General features: G+C 38.2%; 1 protein-coding gene and 1 pseudogene across 1 annotated transcript; one reads left to right on the forward strand and one right to left on the reverse strand.

The window, feature by feature from the left end:
- Positions 1–18,459, forward strand: part of LOC146633307 (interferon-induced very large GTPase 1-like) — a 100,704-nt pseudogene that overhangs the window by 13,611 nt on the left and 68,634 nt on the right.
- Positions 5,631–12,391, reverse strand: LOC146633308 (major histocompatibility complex class I-related protein 1-like). The gene is made up of 7 exons (XM_085352141.1): positions 12,340–12,391; positions 9,332–9,601; positions 8,444–8,716; positions 7,276–7,596; positions 6,027–6,110; positions 5,826–5,843; positions 5,631–5,698 (listed from the first exon to the last, which is right to left on the reverse strand). Exons 1-7 carry the CDS (start codon positions 12,389–12,391, stop codon positions 5,631–5,633), a joined length of 1,086 nt encoding a protein of 361 aa, XP_085208267.1.

Here is an 18,459-nt window from a genome sequence, read left to right on the forward strand (position 1 = left end):
CTATTTTTGCTACATTTGTACATCACTGACTTTTCTGTTTTTCTGTGCTGAGGGTGCATTCTTTTTATATTAGAATTAGTAGAGTTACAGAGGGTATATAGAGTGTGAACATAAAATAAGAGCTTGATTAGGCTGTAGAAACGGATGAAAATCCAGTAAAGTGAAGAGTGTGTGTGTGTGTGTGTGTGTGTGTGTGTGTGTGTGTGTGTGTGTGTGTCTTATACACCGAGCTGTTTTTTCAGTACTAATAAGAAAATTCTGTCCTGTTTCATGTTCTTATTATTCCAGAAACTGTCTTCTAAACTTCAATTAAAAATGTCAAAAGTGCTTTAAAGTACAATGAAAGTAAAAGCTGCTCAAGGTCAGGTTACTGCTGTTAGAGATAAAATATTTTTCTTACCTGCAAATAAACTACGACAGAAGATAAGCAGCAAACACAACTTCATCGTTTCTCTATCTTTAAGGTCATAACTATTATTCCTTTTCTTTACAGAAATGTGAATCAACAAGTCGTCGTCCACCGACAGTAAGTGACCAACCCGTGTCCCTCCCCCTGTTCCTCCAGTTTCTCCAGTTAGCACGCTTGTAACCATGGAAACACTTAAATCTGCAGTTCTTACATACAAAACCTTTTTTTTTTAAAATTGCAGTAATAATAAGAAACCATAGAAAGTCTTGTGAAACTATGCAAACTACTGAATGATTTAACATTGCGTTGTTTCAAAGTTTTCATCAGTGTTGCCTAAATTGAAAATTGGCGCAGTTTATGTCTGCAGGGGTCTGCAGAGATGTTTTCTATCTGTTTCCTTACCCTGGACCTGTACAGACGTGCAAAGTACAGACTGGATAACGGCAGTGTAAAACAAATAACCAGCAGGTCCTGCAGATGAACTTGTTGAGCTGCCACAGGAAGTAGGAAGGTTGAATATTATTTTTGTTTGTGGCTTATTGGCCAATATATGATCGCTGAATAGTCTTGTTAAGCAGACTGGACAACAGCGACGCCTTGTGGCAAAGACCCAGAAGGTTCATTCAGTCAATCTGAAAGTAGCTTTTTTAGTGGGAGAAACTTTTCGTAACTCATTAAAGTGACTTCCTCAGCCTTGCCTGGATGATGAACCATGCACCAAGACTTGTGGCAAAGAGTTTAATTACGGTAACATGAGCAGCTCCCTGACATTCATCTCTAGCTTTATTGTCAGGAATCTAAGACCACGATACAATTAAAAGAAAATAGGAATGAATTAAGTTTTTTATTTTTTAGGTTTTTAAAGTAGAGCCTCATCTGGAAGGTCCCATCATTGTTGGGGAGGATCTCTCCATTATCCACGCTTTCATGAAGCTCCTCTCCATCTTTCCTCCAGAACACCTTGGCTCTTTAAGGATAGAAACCTGCAGCATGGCAGCTGACTGGAGAGGAGGAAGTCTTCTGGAGGAGAGACACTGAGGGAAGAACAACAGAGAGAAAGGAAAAAAGCGACAAATGTTAGATTCTGAATTGTACTCTATCTTAGAAAAAGGAAGCCATATGAATTTCGCCACTTACTACATCAGATTATGTGATTATACCTGCTGTCTCCAGAAAGCTCCTCCCATAGTGGAAATGCTTCTTTAAAAACCTAGGGCATAAATGGCTTGAAGAGCTTTTATTATGTTCAAATCGGGCATGTTCCATATTCCATCTTAGTTTGGTGATGACAGCCTGTGGTTTTGGAGTGATATGCAGTGATCTGCAGGTCAAACACTATAAAGTCTTCTTCATCATAACCATACTGATTGTATCCATCAATTAGTCTCATCACTCCATTTACAACCACTCATCCTTTGCAAAATATGAACATCTGAAAAAAAAAATAAAGCCACAAAAGCTGCAATAAACCAGTAAGATGTCAGCAGAGGCCATAGCTAACATCATATCTGCAGACACAAAAATAGAGGCTCTACACCCACTGCACTGTTACAGGAACAAAACCAAACTACCAATTTGCGGGTGGAGTGAAAGGCTGATATTTTAAAGAACTTTTACTCTCTGGATTCTTTTGTTTTATTTCAGCAGTGTGGTAGGTTGACCATGACATTTCAGGGCTGCATACATGTCCTGCTAACACCGGGGATAGCCTTTAACAATAAAAAAGAGAATTAAATGAAGCTTATGCCAAATTTTAGTAAGTATGTGAGTGCATACAATCACTATGATAAATTGTAAATGGACTGATTCTTATATAGCGCTTTTCTTTTCTCCCGGAGCAGTCAAAGCGCTTAAGTCGTCTGCCTGCTTTCCCAGGTGTTTAACTCCTTCTCTATTCTTTACATCTTTTCCACTTTACCACACTGTAAAACTCAATGCCAACATCAGCACTGTAGTAAAATAATTTTCATGCCCATCTTCTTCAAGCCAATCAGTCTCCACTCAGCATAGTTTAAATCACACTACTTACCTTTGATCCTCCCTTGCATTCACTTGCATACACCAAGAAAACAAAGGAAGTGATCATGGACTTCCGCAAAACAAGAACTGATCCCCCTCTCCTATCCATAAAAGGTACTATGTGGAGAGGGTGTCCTCCTTTAAGTTCCTCGGCACCCACATATCCGAGGACCTATCCTGGTCCACAGACACATCAGCCCTAGTAAAGAAAGCCCAGCAGCGCCTCCATTTCTTGAGGGTTCTGAGATGGAACAGGCTGCAGACTGAACTCCTAGTGTCCTTCTACCGTGCCACTATCAAGAGTGTGCTGGTGCACGCCATCCCTGTGTGGTACGCTGGTTGCACAACAGCTGACAAGAAGAGACTACAGAGGGTCATCAGAACTGCAGAGAAGGTGACTGGCTGTCCACTCCCCTCCCTGGACTTAATTGCCAGCTCAAGATGTCTCTCCAGAGCCAGGGCAATTATAAAGGACCACCTCCATCCTAACCACCACCTCTTCAACATCCTGCCCTCTGGAAAAAGGCTCAGATCCATCAGGTGCAAAACCAACAGACTAAAGAACAGCTTCTTCCCGAGGGCTGTCAGAACTCTTAATGCAAACTAAGAGTGTGTAAAGACTTCCCCAACACATCCACCCTGACACTGCTGTTGATCATCTATGTGCAACATCTCAGTCTTTCCATGTTCTGTGCAATAATTTTGGCTCATGTGCAATTATTTTGGTCCCAGTCTGTTTCAATGTTTCCTACACATACACCATGTATATAGTTCCACTCACATATGTATACATATACACTGTTTTTTATTTTATTCTATTTATTTATTTAATTATTTATTTATTTTCCGCCTTCGTTGTATATTGGTTTCTCTTCTTCTTACTTTAGCACCTTTGTGGTTCAGCTACCCAATTTCGCTGTGCAAGAAACTGCACAATGACAATAAAAAGCTCTAAGTCTAAGTCTCTATTCTGCCTTAATTTCTGGCATAGCTTCGATTTCATTCAGCTGTGATAGACCATCAGAGTCTAACAGCCAAGCAGCTTACAAGGACATGAACTGCTGCACATAACAAGGCTGATTTACATCGTGGAGCCCTGGTCTCAAAAACTGGCATAGATGTAACTCTGTCTGTAAGCTGGATTTAAGTGCTTCAAGTTTTACCAACATGTTTAGTGGCATCTTCTGTTAATACGGAACATGACGTCATGTGGTTGGTTGGTTGCGGCTAATTGATTTACATTCGTTTATGTTGGCTAACCAGTGGGCGACCTTGCCATGCACCTATAAGGAATGTGGCACATCACGAACCAAAGCACCATCATGAATTGTCTGAAAATCACAACCATTTCTTTGGCCACCATGAGGTGGGGGATTTAGAGACTGGGCACCCAGCAACAATCTGGTACTTGTCCTGCAGACTGCTAAAGTACAATAAACACTCTGTAGGGTCAGCTTATGGAAAGCACCTCATCCTGATGGTGTACTGGGATGAGTACAGCAAGACTGCACCATGGAAGTAGAGAGGTCTTCACAAGCATCTTTAACACATCTTTGTCACATTGCTCTGTTCCCGCCTGTTTAAAAATATCTTTAATATGCCATTACCTAGGGTGACCAACTGTCTTCTTTTCATTTTTCACGTTCTGTCCAGGGCGTCCAGGGGGATTTTCAAGATTGATAAAAATGTCAGTGATTTCCTATATTCCGACAGAGGACCCATGTGTGTGACATCATCCCTGAACTGCTGCTTTGCGAGTTGTTCTGCGCTCACAGACGGGACAGACAGCAACGTGCCTAATGATGTTTAAAAGATCCCAAAGCGTAAGTGCATCTTTTCAGATGAACTGCAAAAGAAGTTTCCCTCGTACCAACCTGGTAATTTTTCTTTACCAACTTTGAGGAATCACCAGTCGAGACACTTTTTTAAAGATTATTATTTATTAAAGCATTGAATAATTAAAAAGTATCATGGATCTCTTCTGTTCAGAAAACCACAGATACAGCTAACTTCCCAGAAGTGAGTACTCAAGCTTAGAGGTACAGCTGCTACTCTGTTACACGTGTACTAGATGTTTTTCTCTATTCTTTCATCCTTCACCCAATAACTTGTTGTTTTAGTGACCATGAGAGCAACCGTGGCTGAGATACCTGACGATGTTTATGTCTCACATGGTACCGATGACCCACCTTATCATAGTACTTAGTGTCCCTTTACTTTGAAACTTCTACACTGTCACCATTTCTAACAAAACACTGTGTAGACATCTAAATTCTTAAGCTCTTATTTGCTATAATACTTAACACATGAAAAAATCCGATTTGAGCTGACCTCGTTGTTCTCTTTCCCCCTCACCCCTTTAGTAAAAGCTATTTCCTTACAATTGACACATACTTAGCATAATTCACTCGATTTAGCATTATTTCAACAGGATTTCTTATTTTAAACAAAAATACATTGTTTTCCTCCATCATTCTATTCTTTACACTCACATACAGCGTTTAAGGTGACATCTGCACAGAAAGAGTGCAGATGTGACATTGTGCAGTACACACACAGAGAAAGTCTGGGTTGAAAGGTTATTAGAATTATTTCATTGTAGTGATAATTTTCTTGTTCGACTTTATTAATTCTTGATTATATTTTGATTACGTTTCTGATGTGATTAGAGCAGAAATAACTATCAGCAAAAACACTTACATATAACTCTACATATACCCCCAAAGGCTGGATTTCAGGCCTTTTGCTTAATTTCTGACTGCATCACGGCTGAGGAATCTCATTCTTCTTTACATTATTTTACCGAATGTTATTTTAACACATTCAAAATAACCTACAAAATAAAAAAAGATTCTTAAAAAACGGTGTGAACAAACGTGTGTCTACTCGTTTTTTCTCAATCAACGACACCCCCACCAAGGAACACGTCTGTCCAGCATTATCCCCCACCACCTGATCATCAGGATAAATACACCATACAAATTATATATACATTATATCATTAATAGCTATAGCAGTGCTATAGGAAATATGATATGATAAAATATTAAAATGCATTTTACCTGAGTTATTACAAGTTAACTTGAATTTAAAACAATAACAAAGGAAAAAAAGATTTTGTGTAAAAAGTCATGTTTACATAAAACAAAACTGAAATAGACAATCTTCTCAGTTCTTGTTTGTTCAGTGTTAACTGCAGGTGTCAACACTGTGTAGACTCCTCTGTCTGTCTGTGTGGTCTTTCGGAGAGTTCTATCGTGTTGTGAGGAGCTGTTACATCCAAAAGTCCAAATAATAATAACAATAAAGTTAACAATAAATAAAATTAGCACAATATTAATCAAATAATTTAAATCCAGGGTGAGAATACCAGATTAGAGGGGGATAGTGTACTTACAAGAGGAAGGGCATCTGCCTAAAATAAATTAAATAAATCAATAAAATTCATTTTGGACAGTTTTAAATGCCTAACAATCAAACCTTCTCTTACAAAAATCAGAAGTAACAATGTTTAACATGTAGACTATTATATTGCAGAGATAATGAAATTAAGCATTTATGTCTCTACTGACTGGTAAATAAACTTTAAATCTCTTACCTTCTTTCATTTTGTGAATGGCAATTACAGTGACAGCAACAATGATGACAACAAGAACAACCGCTGCAGCAATGATGAGGATTTCTGCTCAGTGACAACAAACAAGATAAAATGTACTGATAAATAAGATGGAATAAAACTGCATCCAATTATTGAAAATATTTTTTTTGACAATTTGTTTGATCATGAAGCCACACACTCAACCTGATGAAAGAAATCTAATTTAAATTGTTCCCTTTCGAGGTCACCACAGCGGATCATCTGCCTCCTTCTCAGCCTGTACCTAACATCCTCCTCTGCTATCGTCTCCAAACCAAACATTGTAGCAGGTCTCACTGCTGCACTGGCCTTTGCTTTGAAATCATTGACCCCAAGTGTTTTACTACATCTGCTCCTTGCATCACAGCTTCACTGTCTGCACCGTCTTGAACCAACTTTCTCTAGAATTCCTTTTTTTTCTTCTAACTAATATCCAAATCTGTGGGCCGTACACACTGACAACATTGAGCATTACCTCTTTGAGTTCCAGCTTCAAACTCATGATCCTGTCTGATACTGTTCAGCTCCAGAACACTCTTCACATGCTCTTCTTTCTAGATTACTCAGTTTCTCTTCCCAAATGCACCATGATAGAACAGTTTGAATAAACCTGGCACTGCTTCCCTCCCACCTGTTCACTTTACACAAAGTACCTACATTCTCTCTGTTATATCAGCCAGCTTTCTCCCATAATCTCTATATTTAAAATCCCACTCAGGATGATGATGATGATCCCATGCATTCTTTAGTGTGAATACTTTTTTGATAACATATGTCACATATTGGATTTAAATATGATATGATATCTATGTCAACTCGACTGATGTAACCACAAATGCAGCAATATACAGTGCTTAACAGACACACCATAATTCATGTCACTGAATTTTTAACCCATTTACATGAGCTGTTTTTCACCAAACAAAATGCTCCTAAATGGGCCACAAATAAACAACCAAGGCTTTCATAGACTGCAGATGCTGAATTTGAAACATAGAAGTACTAAACTAATTTCAGCTTGATGGTTTTCTTGAGAATATTAATTTCAGTTTTGTTGAAGTGCTGGAAATTTTTTTTTTTTTTAGGATCTCCATCAGTAATTCCCATAGTAACAGCAACTCTTCTTGGGATCCGATAAAACATTTAAGCGTAACATTAAACATGATCCACAATAACAGCAAACAAAATAACTCAAATCTGTTTGTCTTACTTTGATCATGTCTAATTTTGTTTTTTCGCCAGTTGACGGTTTTATTCAGGTTGGTAATGATGCTGTCCTCAGCGTTAGAAAACTGAAACACACACTCATATCTTTTCCACTCCTCAGGTGTGACTGATGAAACATTCAGGCCAACACTCATCTGGAAGGTCCCATCATTGTTGGGCAGGATCTCCCCAGGATCCACACCTTCATGGATCTCCACTCCATCTTTCCTCCAGAACATCAAGGCCCTTTGAGGGTAGAAACCTGTAGCGTGGCAGCTGACTGGAGAGGAGGGAGTCTTCCAGAGGAGAAAAATAGAAGGAAGAACTGGAGAGAGGGAATGTGGGAAAGAGAAGGTGTGAGAATCGGTGAAAGAAGCAAAGCAGTATACATCAAAGAAGAAGTAAATGTAGTACACTTGTTTGATGAAAAATGTTAATCAAGAAAGACTGTAATAGTAATAAAAAAAGTAATAATTTAAAATGGAACAAGCAATTTGAGCAAAAGTTTCACTTTTTGTCCCTCTGTTTTCTGTGCACAGGTACCTGCCTAACTGTGAGTGTGAGATCTGTACATATTGGATGCCTGGAAACCCTTCCTCCCTTGATCCCCTCAATTCCAATAATACTTTTTGTATTTAGTTTGGACCACTGTAAATAAACACACTAAAGTGAAATTTTCCAAGTCTGTGTCTGGGTCCATTAGCCTTGACACTGATGACTGAGGGACTATTTCATGTTATTTAGATTTTGTTTTATTTGTTTGCACACATATGTGTGTACATGCATACATGTAAATGAAGGTATGTGTGTATATTAAGGGTATACATGAACTCAAGGTAGTGACTGAAAGAGTGTTATAGTGGCTACAAATGGTGGAAAATTGTACCTAAGGGGGGAGGAGTTTAGTAAGTATGGGGTCAGAGTAGACCTGCTACTCCCTGGTTTAGACTGCTGCCCCCATAATCTGGACCAGAATAAGAGGCAGAAAATGAATCGGCGGATTTATTTTGATAATTTATTTTCCTTGTGTGTCATTTACTTCCCAGTTTTCACCACTAATTTTCATTTTGATCTGCATAAAACAACACGTTAACACACGTTGCCGTTTTTTTTTTTTAAAGATCATTAATAGAAAGATAAAGGATGTAGTTTACACACTCATGTGATTCTACCTTTTCTCAGCAGGGTGCTGTTCCCATTTTTCAAATATTTCTTCAGCCAATCAGGACAAGTCTGAGTGAGGAAGATTGTTTCTGCTGAGTTTCCATTAGCATTCCAGTCCTGTTCGATAATGTCAGCTTCTGGTTTCAGTGCAATCCATTTCATTGTTTTAAGATCAAATTCAAGAAGGTTCTCTGCATTATAACCATACTGTATCACACCATTCACCTCTCCAGTGTTTTCATCCCATTCACAGCCTTCCATCATCTGTAAAGTGTTGACAACTGAAAAGTGAATTAGAAATTAATTAAAATGAATAATATTAATACTGTGAGGCACTGCTATTCTATCTTTGTTGTGTTCTTCCTGTGATTTAACTGATCTGACAACATTATATTGGAAAACAGGCGCAATTCATGATTAAAAGAAAAAGATGAAGGACAAGAGGAAAAAAAACAATTCAACCATCTAGGGTATCCGTAAGAACCAGAAAAATAATTACAGGCAGTTTGAAGGCACTAATAATTAATGCAATTAATGTAAGGCAACTATTTAGAACAATGTGTACATGTATTCTTTTGTCTCCAAAAGTTGATTCTGTTCATCTGAACGTAGCATTTTCAGTGGGAGAAACGTTTCATCACTCATCCAAGTGACTTCTTCAGTCTCAGCTGCAGGTTTCCCTTTTCTTATAAATGGTCCAGATGAACAGAATCAACTTTTGGAGATTTACTTACCTGGATGATTGTGAATGCAACAAGATATTCTTTTGTCATGCAGTTTGAAGCATGTTCACATTAGTAAAATTTCTGGTCACAATCAAGATGCACAAAATTACAATTTAAAATCTAGAGACTAACAACATGATGTGACATAAAGTATAAGAGAAAATACTACACCTTCACTTTGGCTGGCCAGCTGCTGCCACTTTGAAATCCACTTTCTGAAGACGTATGGCAGTATCGCAAAGCAAAGTTCATTGTACGAATCCAACTGAGCCTTGTCATTATATAATGTTTTTTGGACCCAGTCTTGTCTTGTTTCCAATATCTTTTTGCTGCTGTCACAGTAACCAAACTCAGTGCGTTTAACCTCTGCAACTGCCATAAACTCTGGGATGTTTCGGACTTCAGAGGATTCAGTAATAAAATACACCAGTGAGTGTTTCACTGTGGGAAACAAACATTGATAACGTGATACATTAAATAAGAAAAACAATATAGACATTATTAGAAATATGAGTCATTCATTGTGATTCAGCTTGAACTTTTTTAAATGTAAGCTGCATGCGTTATATGCTGCAGAACGTTGGTTATAAACATTGTTAGATAGAATTTTTTGAGATCCTAATAAATATTTAAGATCAAAAGATGAAATGCAATTTCACCAGCTGTTCATAATCCTGGACCTATTCACATTTTTTCCCCCTAACTGTGGGTGTTTTATCTGATCCACATGGTGGCAGTGTAATTAATAATTTCAGAAAAAAAAATCCTGACAGACAGAAACACACGCATAAATAAATAAATAAATAAATAAATAAATAATTCAACTTTGTCACAATCAGTGGGGCTGACTGTGTGTAGAGTCAAAGGTGGACCCAAATGCAGATGAAACAAAACGTGACTTGAATAACTAAACACGAGCCGTTTATTGAGGCTGGCAAATGAACTGCACACAAAAGGCAAAAGGCAGTGCTAACAATAAACTAAACTGGGTGAGCTAAATTAAATAAAAAGCGACAACAGGAACATGGACCTGACATAAGAAAACTTGACATGAACTCTTGGCCTAGAAACCAAGCAGACGATCTGACAATGACACACTGAAAACAGAGGACTACACAGGAGGTGATTAGGGGACGTGGGAACACATGGGGGAACAGCTGACTGACATGAGGGTAATGACAGGACAGGGGAAGTGAAACTAAATACAATGAGCAAAGAACACACGACTCCTTCAAAATAAAACAGGAAACATGAGACGCAGACATGACAAAACAAACTTGATAACATAAGACACGCAGCATAAAACACAAAGGGTGAGGGGAAACTTAAATACAGGGGAAGAAAACACAAGGAGTCTAATAACCAAATGAACTTCGCTAATCTAATGAACTTAAACATAAACAGCATCCAAATACTGTAAACTAAACCTAAAACGCTGGGTCAACATACCCAGGAACATGACAAACGTAGAATAAATATTCTATTAAAAATAAAGTTCTACTAAAAATAGTTCCTTAGTTCCAATAGTTCCAAATTTATATACTCATAATGAGTTTTTTTAGAGGCAATGAGTTTGCATATTTCTTTTTCTTTATTTCTTTTTCTTTATTTCTATTCTTTTAATATCAATTTTATAAAAATTAATAATGTAACAGCATGATAATATTTTTTCATCCTCCTGTTAGCATGAATTACATATTTGTGTGCATATTTGTACTTTGGTGTTCTGTGGCAGCTGCAGAGATTAGGAATTATCATAGCCAAGAGTTACTTTGTATTTTTTCTTGCTTTTCCCTTTAATGCTGATGGACATGATAACCAGATGCCAGGGCTGTTTAGGGGAAATTCCAGGTTCATCTTTGCTTCCTTTTTCCTAACTTAAAGAGCCACCCCTGGTGACCATCGCCCGATTCTCCTGTCTCATTAAAACCAGGACCATCACAGGTGACCCCCTTGCACCCTGCCCACCACCTGTCCCACACCCCCAGACTCACAAACAGCTTCTTCCTCTGGGCTATTCAGACTATTAACGAACACAACCTTTACTACTTAAGTAAGCTTTACTTAGTTTTTTAGAAGCAACAGGTTTGCATATTTCTTTTTAGTTCTGAGAACTACTTAGCTTTTACAGTGCACTTTACATCATTTAAAAAACTATGTTGCTATATTCTTTAACATTTTCACTAAAGCTTCTGCTAAACACTTTTGAGACAGAGTCTTTGGATTTGCTAAACTGCAAATGATGAAGAATCATCTGTTTAACAGAAATATGTATCAGGAAACAATTTCACCTGTATTAAAAGCATTCTGCCTAAATCTTGTGGGAGTGTAGGAGTCTAGCAGTGTAAATAAACCATGTTTAAAATATATGTTTTTTATACTACATACCAACCCTTTTCTACTACATCACTAATGGACAGTGCAGAAGAGTTGTAGTGCAAATCAAATTCAATTGTTAATCACTGGCTGATAAAACATGCATTTGTGTTATCCAATTTTTTAATCCTAATTATTTCAGAAAATCAGAGCTAAAATGTTTTGGCTCTCCCAATAAAATAAAGCAAAAGTAAAACCACTGCTCGAGGTCAGATTATATTTCTGTTAGAGCTTGAATGTTTGAATGCATTTCTTAGTTGCACTAAGAAAAGACGCCATGGCAGAAAAGACGCAATAAAAATAAGGTATCTTTTCTTTATCTTTAATGTTAACTATTGTTGTTCTAACATTTGAAAAAATCTTCAGGGCTGGCAGTACTTAGTTTAAACGCTTATCTATTGTTGCATCTGTTCCTGCTTTCACCCACTGAAGCATGAAGTGCTTCACTTGCCTGCTTGCCAATACCTGCCTATGTCCAATACAATGTGCCAAATTCTTTGACTGTAACACAAAGAACCTGACACGCAAACTCGAATGTAACAAGTTCAGAGTGAGTCCCAGCATGTATGTATTGTAGCTGGGATGTTTGCTACATCAGTAGATATTGTGATTTTTACCTTCAAGGAGTGCAGAATAAATATCATTTATACAACTGTTTGACTAGCTCTGATGTCGGAGTGCAAGTGAGTTTTTTTGTTTGTTTTTTTTAAAGTTGTGCTAAATCCCTATATACATGTCAAAGTTAGCATACTTTACTAAAAAATAATTTGCTCCAGTAAAAGGATTTTGGTTCATGATCTTACCTGCAGAAGCAATGTGACAGCTAAGGAGCAGCAGCATTAGCTTCATCGTCATATTTAGAAAGATGGAGTTGAAGTGAAGACCTGAGAGAAGAGTTGTGTGGTTTTACAGGTTTGTTAAGGTTTGTTTCCCGGTGCAAGTTTAGATCACACTATCAGTATATGAGGTGTGCTTAACCTCAGCTGACACTCAGCATACTTGAACAAGGGTTTAATTGATATTATTATTATTATTATTATTATTATTATTATTATTATTATTATTATTATTATTATTATTGAAAAGGCATTTCTTTTGTGTCCCAAAAAACAATATAAGCATTTATCTATATGTTACCTGTTCCTGCCTGTTTCCTGGAAAATAAAGATGCATCTTCTGATGCATGCATCCATCAGAAAATGATCCAAGATTTTCTCCTAATAATATTAATACATCTGTCAAGTTCCTTACAGCTTATGCCATTTAAGACTGCCATTGTTTCATGGGGATAACATAAGTAACATATTTTTTATATACATCTTTCTAGACAAAAGATCACAAAGTGCTTCAAAAAGAGATAACAAGATATAAAACAAAAAAAGACAAAAAGTTAACGAAATGTAATTCTAAAAAGATGTGTTTTTAGTTGTTTCTTGAAAGAGACTACTGAGCCCACAGATCTTAACCTCAGTGGGAGAGAGTTCCACAGTCTGGGAGCCACAGTGGCAAAAGATCTGTGTCCCTTAGTTCCCAGCCTTGTATGCTGTATGACAAGTAGGCCCTGATCACATGACCTCGAGGACCTGCTAGGGACATAGTGCTGTAGAAGTTCAGTGGCGTAAGCTGGTGCGTGTCCATGAAGAGCTCTAAAAGTCAGAATCAAATCCCTATATACATGTCAAAGTTAGCATACTTTACTAAAAAATAATTTGCTCCAGTAAAATGATTGTGGATCATGATCTTACCTGCAGAAGCAATGTGACAGCAAAGTTGGGCTAAATCCATTGTTAAGGTTTGTTTCCTGGTGCAAGTCTAGTTTACATTCTCGGTATATGAGGTGTGTTTAACTTCAGCATATTAGAGCAATTATTATTAATTATTAATCATTACATTTTTTTAAATTAAAAAGGCATTTCTGTTATGTTGTTACGGTCGCTGACCTTTAGTGGCTCTCCCTCTGTGAGAGAGTTTTTTTTCTCCTTTCCTGTGTTACAGGTCTGCCTCATGAGCCACAGCTGAGGTGTGTTGCAGCTTGTCAGCCACGGCATATAGTCTGCCATCCTAAACTGCCACGCCCCTGCCACTTCCCCCATTTTGCCAGAGCTGTGAGCTACAGTGCTTTGGGCAGCAAACTTTAGTGTGTGTGAATTTAAACTCTGTGTAACTTTGGCTTTCTTTCTTTTATTGTGAGCAAAGGTGTGCCTTTACAGTGGTAATTAGTTCATCACAGTGGAAGCAGGTAGGGGTTCTCCTAGTGATGGCCAAATGAAGCTTTCCGAAGCACTGAAGCTTGTATTGAAAAACGGTTCATTACTCGAAGCTTTTCAACACAGTCCTCTCCGGTGACATCTGGTGGTGAAAATTTTGAAGAGCAGCTTGAATCTGCAAAATAAAACGGACTGCTCAATTATCACTGCTCACTCAAGAGTGGAGTTCTCTCTGATATTGGGCCACCGTTCCGTTGCTTTGAACATGTAATTGGTTTTGTTTTCTCGATTGGGGGGCTGAAAAAATGTAATGCGTATCTGCGTAATACATTTTGATCAATAAACTTTCCCTATTTAAACATGCACTATGGTGTGGCCTTTCTTTGCTCATAACTCCTTGATGTTGGTAAATACAATAAGTGAGCAATATATATAATATACATATGATAATGCACAGCACATTATGGAGTATGCCCCTGCTGTGAAGTCCTGCCTCCATCTACTTGTCGTTTAATCACTGGACAGCTGGACAGGTTCATACAAAATATTAGATTAGGCCAATTCCTATACATATTTTTGACCTAGGGGTGGGATTGATTGTGAACTGGAAAGGGAAAATGCTTAGGGGGCTGAGTACGGCTGCATCGTCACTGATTTGTAGAATCCTTTTGATTCGATACAGGATCCGATTCAATTTGATTGGAATCTGTAAAGTTTTGCCTCAGTCAGAAATATTACAATTCTGATCATTTAACAGTATATATCCATAATTTCGTATCTATTAAAAGAAAGCTGACACATGTGAGACTTAATTAGAGATGTAAACAGAGAGTTATGAAACCTGCAGCTGCAGAAGCCAGCGGGAAAAAAAGAGAGGCAAACACAGCGCGGACCCGACGACACACCAAAATCTGATTCTGACGTGTCGGGTCCGCGCTCTGTGTTTACGTTTGTATGCAGAATCCGTAAACCTGCTCCTAGTTACTGTTTTAGCTGTATGGTGTTTGACGACATGTTGTGAGGTTTAACCTGAGATGCTGGCGTTTCAGGCATAATAACGTTAATTTACAAATCGACACGGGATTTTAATGAATCAATATCACTTTATTCAATTTAGCATGGATTGTAATCAGAAAAGCGATAATCAAAACCCATCCCTAATCAAGAACTTGCAAAGTAAAAACATGATCTATGTAAGGTAGCCCTTTTGTTATTTACATTTAAAAAGAGGATTAGTGTTACTGTGCGCTGGCTGAGTCTGTTTCTTTTCTTAGAAATAGTTTCTCCTGCCCTGGAGAAAATCCACTTGCATGGAACAGAAGAGGCTGTGGAGTGCAGGAACCACACTGCAAGCTGGTAGATATGCAGGTATTCCTGGGTCCTGCAGACTATCACCTAAAAACAATAAACAAAATGATTTTCTAAACTGTGTAGCAATGTAATGTACGTATAGTGTCAAATACATTTTTGTAGTCTTCATTAGCTTTAATTCACATAGAAGTGTTCCTAAAGTCATATGCTGTAATGATATTTACATTATGAAAACATGATTTTGGACATTTCAAGTTTTTCACTTCGGCAGATAAAATGAATTGAGCAAAATCAACTCAAAATATTTCCACACGCCATAACGTCCTCTCTTCCTCGCTGGCTCCATATCTGTCAGTGGAATGATCACCTCGTCGCTATCTGTCACCATCAACACACTCCACGAATCCCGTGGATGATTCACTTCCTTATATCCGTTTGAATCAGGTACCGAAGCAGTTACGTGCGTAATGAAGCTTCGGACGTCACTGGTCACGTGACTTTTGCCAAACGAAGCAAGCCTCGACACAGTGCTTCTGAACCAGTGTGTTGTTTTTTTCGACACACGCTCCGGAGCGTCAGCTTCAAGCGGGCCATCACTAGGTTCTCCTGTTTTTGGCTCGACAGGGAGCTCAGCCACTGTGTTTTGTTTTCGGCTAGAGAGTTCTTGGTTTGATTTTTAGTTAAAGGGGGTGTTTTGTTTGTTGTTTTGGCCGGAAGACTCTGAAGATAAGCGCTTCCCTGTGTTCATTTTTACTTCAGTAGTTTTCTGCAATAAATCATGTTTAATGACATGATTTATGTCCCCCCCCCTCACTTCAGTCAGCACTTCGTTTTTAAGTGGGGCATATTTTTTAAGTCTAAAAACTACAATATAAGCATTGATCTACTTAAATGGTTAGGTATCTTGGGACAGGGGAGCGGGACATCAACAAACAGACTGTAGCGATGTGGACAGTGTACCAGTCAGTTGTGATGAAGAGAGAGCTGAGCATAAAAGCAAAGCTCTCAATTTACTAGTTGATCTATGTCCCTACCCTCACCTACCCTCATGAAAGAATGAGACCCCGAAAACAATTGGCGAAGGGTGGCTGTCCTCACCCTTAGAGATAGGGTGATGTGTTCGGCCATCGGGAAGGGGCTCAGAGTAGAGCTGCTACTCATCCACATCCAAAGGAGCCAGACTATTGTCTTATAGTCTCATACTGTTGCTTCAGATTTTCAGTGTCTGCAACCACATTAGGCAGTTTAGATTAAAAAAAATAAGCTAGAAAACCAATGTCATTTCCTGTGCTGAGAATGATCACTTCAATTATATGATTAGATTTGCCTCGGTAAATTTGACAATGGTCACCATATCACACATGACCTCAGAATTTTTTTTTTCATGTAAAACTCTTACACCATTAAAGAAACCCTATAATCCATCGATCCTTGGGTGAGAACACTTCAAAGGAAAAGGAAGAGCTAGCACAATGCACAAACTGCAGGTCAGATCCTGAAATGGACTGGAGGCCAGTGTAGGTTTAACACTCTTTCTTGCCCAACAAAAGGCAAGTTGCTGCATTTTGAACAGCAACAGCAACCCGACCAATCAAGTCCACACAGTTGAGCTTAACAGTTGGGCAGAACTCTTTTGGCTCTCAGCGAAGGCGGTCGCACTTTTCTCCTCTCCTGCCCTTATCTTCCCTGCTTAGCTTCTTATGTCCTTGTCTTGTGTTTTTACTTACTTTTCCCTGGAACACTCTCTCACAGTCTGTTCTCTAAAACCTAAAAGAGGAATTATGGATTTGATCACCTGAATGCAATTGACAGCCCTTCTCAACGAGACGTCTGGGCTCGGGTGAGCCTGACTGCTGAAGATATCTACCTATTCGGAACCATGATAACAGGGTTCTTGCTGATCGGAGCTGGCTTGGCCCTGGCTTATTGAAGAATTAATGAAGCATGGGCAAATGTTCCCATAACTCACATTGCAACACCTGGTCTGTTCTATTTACTTTTTTTTATTTATACATTTGATAAGCATTCCAATATCTTAATGAATACAGAATATAGATCTAGCACAAAGCAAGAAAGCGCGAGATAAAGCTAATCAAAAAGGTATTGGCTGAAGCAAATGTGTGTTATGCCAACCCTTTTAACAAAAGATAATTTAGGAAGCAGCTCATTTACAGGCCTTGAAGCAAAAGAGTAAAACAAAACAAACAAACATAAAAACAAAACAAAAAAAGTCCATCTTAGATGAGTAAGTACTTTAAATTAAATTTCATGACGATAATCCACGCAAAACAACCAAGAGTTTTAGTCTTATTATTATTATTGCTCTTCTAATTCTTGATTTATACATTTTTCTAATCTCTGGTTTTAAACATGTTTTAACCACCAGCAAGTTAGGTAAACCCGGATGAGCAGGAAAGGCAAGATGGATCCACTGAAGCCCCAGTGATCGTTGAGTTGGGAAAAAAAATCCACCTGAATAGCAGAAAGAATTAAACCAACAGCCACATCTCAGGTAAGATTTAGCTCTCAGCAGAAGACCTACACATCTCCCTCTTCATCTGAAAGATTAGATGACAGCAGGCAAGTAAACAAGTGTGCCGGTTTAAACACCAGTGATCGTAGAGGGGTTGAGGTTTGATCACCCACATTATGCTTTATTCAAGTTTTGTGGGATGACTTGATATCAAAAAGTGCTTGGTCGTCATATGCCACAAGAGCAGATACACATTGGCAACAAACACAGAATAAAACAATAGCAACTGCTAAGTAAGTTTCAGTAATTACAACAATGAGAAACTACTTCTTAAGTATGTATGGTGTGCCATACTTGAGGGTGCAAGAACACATAATGCTTACAGTAAGTAATCAGTATTGAGAGAGGGTTTACTTTTTTTTTTTTTTTTTTTTTTTTTTTGCCTGTCCCGTTTGGCTCTTTTGCCATCAGAATTATTGTCTAAAGGCGAAGAAAGATGCCCAGCGGATTTACTTTACCAAATTGACCATCCCAGCCTTGCCGTAATGGTCCATTTGATTCACCTTTTATTGTTTATTTTATTTTCACTTGCTGAATACGGGACAGACTTGACTGGGGGAAAGAACGGGAGAAAGAAAGAGAAAGAGCTGAGAAGAGGGACAGGGGAGAAGGGCAAAAAACAAAAACCAACAGAACGGGCAGAAAAAGAAAAAAAAATGCATATATCAATCACCTGGATCACCTGTTGAGAAAGAAAAAAGAAAGCAAGCAGAAGAGAACAAGAGTAATAGAATAAACAACATCACAATGATATATGGGAATATGACAGTAAATACTAAATATTAAACATTATTGTGCAGCACGTAAGATCAACAGAACACAGTGTGCTTTGAGGTAGGAGCCAAAAAGGGTGTAGTTTGTGGGTGTGATCA

Source organism: Diplotaxodon limnothrissa, linkage group LG4 (genome assembly GCF_057381915.1).
Source record: "Diplotaxodon limnothrissa isolate DT_005_m linkage group LG4, D_limnothrissa_male_GT1.1, whole genome shotgun sequence".
Classification (NCBI taxonomy): domain Eukaryota; kingdom Metazoa; phylum Chordata; class Actinopteri; order Cichliformes; family Cichlidae; genus Diplotaxodon; species Diplotaxodon limnothrissa.

What these genes read in the sequence shown, in the direction of transcription:
- LOC146633308 (XM_085352141.1), bottom strand. Translation starts at nt 12,391, where the DNA reads ATGACGATGAAGCTAATGCTGCTGCTCCTTAGCTGTCACATTGCTTCT. An exon ending in CTGTCACATTGCTTCTGCAG is followed by an intron (nt 9,602 to 12,339) that starts GTAAGATCATGA and finishes TGTTTCCCACAG; the next exon opens with TGAAACACTCACTGGTGTAT. An exon ending in CAGCACCCTGCTGAGAAAAG is followed by an intron (nt 7,597 to 8,443) that starts GTAGAATCACAT and finishes CCCTCTCTCCAG; the next exon opens with TTCTTCCTTCTATTTTTCTC.